General features: G+C 32.0%; 1 protein-coding gene across 1 annotated transcript; it reads left to right on the plus strand.

The window, feature by feature from the left end:
* Window positions 1-633: 633 nt before the first annotated feature.
* On the plus strand, window positions 634-3098 carry LOC141691589 (uncharacterized). The gene is made up of 3 exons (XM_074496359.1): window positions 634-1403; window positions 1647-2238; window positions 2337-3098. Exons 1-3 carry the CDS (start codon window positions 634-636, stop codon window positions 3096-3098), a joined length of 2124 nt encoding a protein of 707 aa, XP_074352460.1.
* The last annotated feature ends 2469 nt before the right edge of the window (window positions 3099-5567 follow it).

A 5567-nucleotide genomic window follows, 5' to 3' on the forward strand; every position in this document is an offset into this window, starting at 1 on the left:
ATTGACCATGAAAGTTTTCCCCCTAATTATCGGAAATTAAAAATGTGACCAACACGGTTAATACTTTTGTATGTGACCAAATCTATCATGTTTATGTACACTTTAAATGTGACGGAATATGTTATATTTATGTGTATCTTAAAAGTGACAAAATCAGTTGTATATAGTAGTTCTATACGTGACCGAATCCATCAAATTTAGCCTTACCCTAATTTTTTAGATTACTTTTCCCCTGCTACGTCCATGTCTCTGTGATAGCGTGACCTCTCTTCTTTTTCCCTTCTACAACAGTTGTTCTTGTGCACTTCCTTGTCCATGTTTGATTGGTATTTCTTGTAATAGTGGGTCAATCTTTACAGCTGATATTGCTCATTATTAAAGATTTCTTATAATCAGGTATGTGTTTGCAACATTAAAATTATAATACATACAACATGATAATTTTATATTTAGCAATAAAACATGATAGCTTTATTGATATAAAAATTTATTATTTGAATTCATTTCAAGATTTGGCTAATATATTTACTAGTTAATTTTCTGTTTTCACTTTTTTGCTTTAGACATAATATCAATGTGTTTATTATGCAAAATTAAATGAATAAGTGATTAATTTGTATACGTGCATTGAAGATGTCATCGGATCGAAGTTGGATGAGCCATAGGGATAATGGTAGAGGTGGTTTATCTGATGAGTATAAAAGAGATGTTGATAGTTTTGTTGAGTTTGCGCAAAGAATAAAAGATTCTGATGGAAACATATTATGTCCTTGCAATGAGTGTAAACATTTATTGTGGAGGACTGGAGACGAGTTAAAAATGCACTTATATCGATTTGGCATTATTGAGTCGTACACAAGATGGTATTATCATGGAGAAAAATCTGATTTTCACAACCATTATTCCATGAGAACCAATCAGAATGATGAAGATGATGTGTATGATGCATTCAAAATGTTAAGGGACCTTGGAGAAGAACAAAATGAAATTGAAGATATGGAAGAAGAACCGAATGAAAAAACATCTCAGTTTTATAATATGTTGAATCAGGCCTCAGTACCGCTTTATCCTAATCATGAAAAACATTCAAAGTTGTCATTTATTATGAAGTTGCTGCATTTTAAGAATAGACATCATTGTAGTCAAAAGGGTTTTGATGAGTTACTTGAGCTGATTGGATCTGTTTTGCCCGATAAACATACTTTGCCTGAAAAATACAGTGAAGTTAAAAATATGGTAAGTGGGCTAAATATGGGGTATGAGAAGATTGATGCTTGCGAGAATGATTGTATGTTATTTTATAAGACTGACGCGGACAAGTTGAAGTGTGATATTTGTGGGGCAGACAAATATAAAAATATGAAAGATGAAAAAAAGAAGCCAATTGCAAAAAAGATCTTACGGTATTTTTCTCTTACTCCAAGACTTAAGTGAATGTACATGTCAAAACACACGGCACAATATATGAGGTGGCACAAAAATAGAGATGTCGTTGAGGGGCAGCTAACACATCCTGCTGATGGAGATGAATGGAAACAGTTTGATAGAGCATTTCCTTCATTTGTAAATGAGGTTCGTAATGTCAGATTGGGACTTGCAACTGACGGATTTGAACCATTTCACAATAAACACTAAAAAAAGTACAGTGTTTGGCCTGTTTTTGTTGTTGTGTACAACTTTCCGCCATCTATGTGCATGAAAGATCCTTTTATATTTATGCCTCTTATCATTCCTGGGGACAGGGACCCGACAAAGGATCTTAATGTTTATCTCCGACCATTAATTGACGAATTAAAAATGTTGTGGAACACGGGGGTAACAGTATTCGATAAAGCATCACACTCTAATATTGTAATGAAGGCTGCACTATTATGGACTATTAGTGATTTTCTTGCATATGGCATGATTAGTGGGTGGTCAACACATGGAAAGATGTCATGCCCAGTCTGTGTTGGGGATGTAAAAGGGTTTCAACTGAAGTACGGAGGAAAGCCTGGTTATTTTGGCACGTCTAGAATTTTTTTAGAGCCTGGTGATCCTTTGAGAAAGAATAATAAATATGGTGCAAGAGAAACGAGATTAGTTAAAACTCATTACTCCGGTCAGGAGATGAAGATACGTTGTCAACGTGTTAAATTCTTTCCACACGGGAAAAAAGCTTGGCGCAAACCTGTTGGTTTTGGGGTAAACCATAATTGGACTCATATGTCTATGTTCTGGGAGCTTCCTTACTGGGAGGTAATTCGTCTTCGCCATTGTCTAGATGTCATGCACACCGAAAAAAATGTATTTGATAACATATTCTATACAATTTTGGACGATGGTGATAAATCAAGGACAACCTTAAATCAAGAAAGGATTGCAAACATTTAAATATACGAAAGGAGTTATGGATTCGAGATGATGGTACAAATCCACATGCAGAATATGCTCTTACAAAGGAAAAAGTCAATAAATTATGTAAATGGCTCGAAGATTTAGAACTTCCAGATGGTTGTAGCTCGAACATAGTTCGGTGTAGCAAGGAGAAAAAAGGAAAATTTAAAGGTATGAAATCTCATGATGGTCATGTATTTCTACAAAAACTTTTGCTTATTGTTCCTCGTGACCTTCTTCCTAAGTCGGTTGGTGAAGCTCTTATTGAGTTATGCAATTTTTTCAAAGATTTATGCTCTACATCGTTGAAGAAACGGGATCTTGAAAAGATGGAGAAGGATATCATAAAGATATTATGTAAACTTGATTTGATCTTTACTCCTGGTTTCTTTGATACAATGGAGCATTTACCTGTTCACTTAGCAACAGAGTGTAAGCTCGGTGGCCCGGTCCAATATCGGTGGATGTATCCATTCGAAAGATACTTGGGTAAGTTGAAGCTAACAATAAAAAACAAAGCCCGTGTGGAGGGCTCAATGGTGGAACCCTATGTCGAAGAGGAGCTTGTAAATTTTTGCTCACTTTACTTTGAGCCGGGTGTGCCAACTATACATAATCGGTTACAACGTAATGAGGCACCACGTCAAAATCATAATCCGCATTTATTAGAAGCTTATACATATCCAACGGGTACTATTGGAGCAGAGAAAAAAGGGCTTTAACTGAAAAAGAATTTGAGATTGTGACTTATCATGTCTTGATCAATATGCCAGAGGTTGCAGAATACTTGGAGTAAGTATGCCAATGTTTTACACTTTATATTTTGTATATTGTGGATGTTAATTATTTTACCATTTTTGCTTTACTAATTTCAGAAAATTCGAAAATTTAGTGTACGGGAAGAAGCCACACCTAGACCCTTCACTAAAATTTTGTATTTGTGTTTACTTTTTTGATACACAAACATGAAAGTACACTAACACGAAATTGCACGAACTAATTTAGTGTTAACTTTGAGTTTACCCTCGAATACACCCCATGAAATGAAACAAAAAAATTAAAATTAATAAATATTATAATATTATATGAATACATATTCTATATATATATCTTTTATACAAGTAAATATAAAATAGTTTTATGTTTAATTTTAAAGTTTAACAAGATTTAACCACATTATGAATCTTTTGACTTGTTGATAAAGACTTGTAAAAGTACCCTCCCCCAAATTATACGAAACAAACGAATTTTCATTTTTAGGTAAATGTGATATTCTGATTAGTGTTCGAACACTATTTAGGGTGATTGAGATCTGGTTTGGTTCGGATTAGAGGTCAAACCTAAACCAACCTATACGTTGTGGTTTTTTAAAATTTTAAACTAACTCGTGACCCCCAATTCATTTAACGCGAGCCATGCTGTATGATCTTAGATATTTCGGTTTAGCGAATTAATCGGTTTCAGAATGGTAATACAATAATTATCATTAATTAAGAATATTAGTGAATGCATTAATAGCTTGCAAATTCTGATTTATTAATTAGGTAATGATAAATAATAGTTCTTCGATAATACTGATAAAAAACTTGCACTAATTGAATAACAAGTGCAACCAAATAATTAATAGATATTTCAAAGGGATAAACAATGAAATAGGTAAATTTGTACTTCGTATTAAACTAAAAACTTTTAAATAATGACAAATTCGATAGATTTCGAATAGGGAGTAATTATGTTCACATTAGAGAGATTCAAGATGATCTCTTGAGCTGATATAGCTACTAATTTAATGTATATATTTATTATATATATACAATTCGGTCTGACAGCTAATTGGTTTATGATAAAATCGGAATCAAACCACGAATCTTGGTTTAATAGATGAGGTGAATCGGAATCACGAGACTAGTTTTGGTTCAGATGTTCAACACTAACCATGATCACCATAGTCGTATTCTCTTAATTCAACTAATTATGATAAGATAAATTAACACCTTATCCAAAAATTAATTTAGTTCAAAATATTACTAAGAATTGTTAATTTTACTTCCAATAATTTTGGAAATAATAATATTTAATTATGTCTCATTAAATTTAATAAAATTTGTACCAATATTATTATTATTAGTTGTACAACCATTTTCCATTTTAAAAAGTTAAAATCCATATTACCTATTAAACTTCTCTACCTTTCATAATCCATATTATCTATTAAATCTATCTTGTTTTGTAAATTAGAAAACGAGAATAGATTTATATCCCTAATAGATAATAATTTTATATGCAATTGAAGTAGTTAAATGAGACGGTTCCGGTAGAAAATAAGTGACATATATGATAGAATTGGTGACATCTGACAAAATATTTTAAATAATATTTTTAATGTAATATGTAAATATTTTAATATCTTAAAATATATAATCTCAACAAACAAAAGTATGATAAATAATATGAAAAATTAATATAAAATAGAAGTCCAACGACGTCGTTCACTTTGAATGTGAGATGTAGTTTTCTTTTTCAATCGTGTGTCTTCTCCTATTCCCCCACTATCTATTCTTAGAACTACTACTGTGTTCCATAAGCTCTCTTGGCGGGCAATATTGTGGAGGCAAATTGTTATTATCAGGCAACTATTCCTTAAGGTAACTATCTAAATTATAGTTTCTTTTGTGATTCCTAAATAGTCAGCTCACCAATTTTATATTTTGTGTTTAGATATATGGCTCCTTTGAAAAGAATTGTTCGAATCTCAAGCTCTGCTGAAGCGCTTGACGGAACTAAAGTTTCAGTTTTTCAAAGTCTTAGAACTATTGTTATGGACGGACGAACAGAGGTATTGGAATGTTGGTTTATAAATTTTGGGTTTTAGGGTTTTAAATGATAAGGAGTGTGCTCTTTTTTTGCTTGGACATCCTCCTAAAATTCTTATCTGATATTAGCTTTTTGTTTTATATATTTTCATAACTAGGAATATAATTTTTAACAAAGTTAATTTAATGTTTATAAATATGGGGTAATTGTGTATGTGTATACAAGTGTTTGTATGGGTAAAGAGCTAGTTGATTTTCTATTTATGTTAGGGATGAAGTGTTTTGTGAATGTTAAAGAAAAAGTTTCTACTCGTACATAGGGTTGGTGAATTCTCTTTTATACCTTCTCTTTGTAAAACAGAACACCATCCTCAATTT

Source organism: Apium graveolens, chromosome 10, assembly GCF_009905375.1.
Source record: "Apium graveolens cultivar Ventura chromosome 10, ASM990537v1, whole genome shotgun sequence".
NCBI classification, from domain to species: domain Eukaryota; kingdom Viridiplantae; phylum Streptophyta; class Magnoliopsida; order Apiales; family Apiaceae; genus Apium; species Apium graveolens.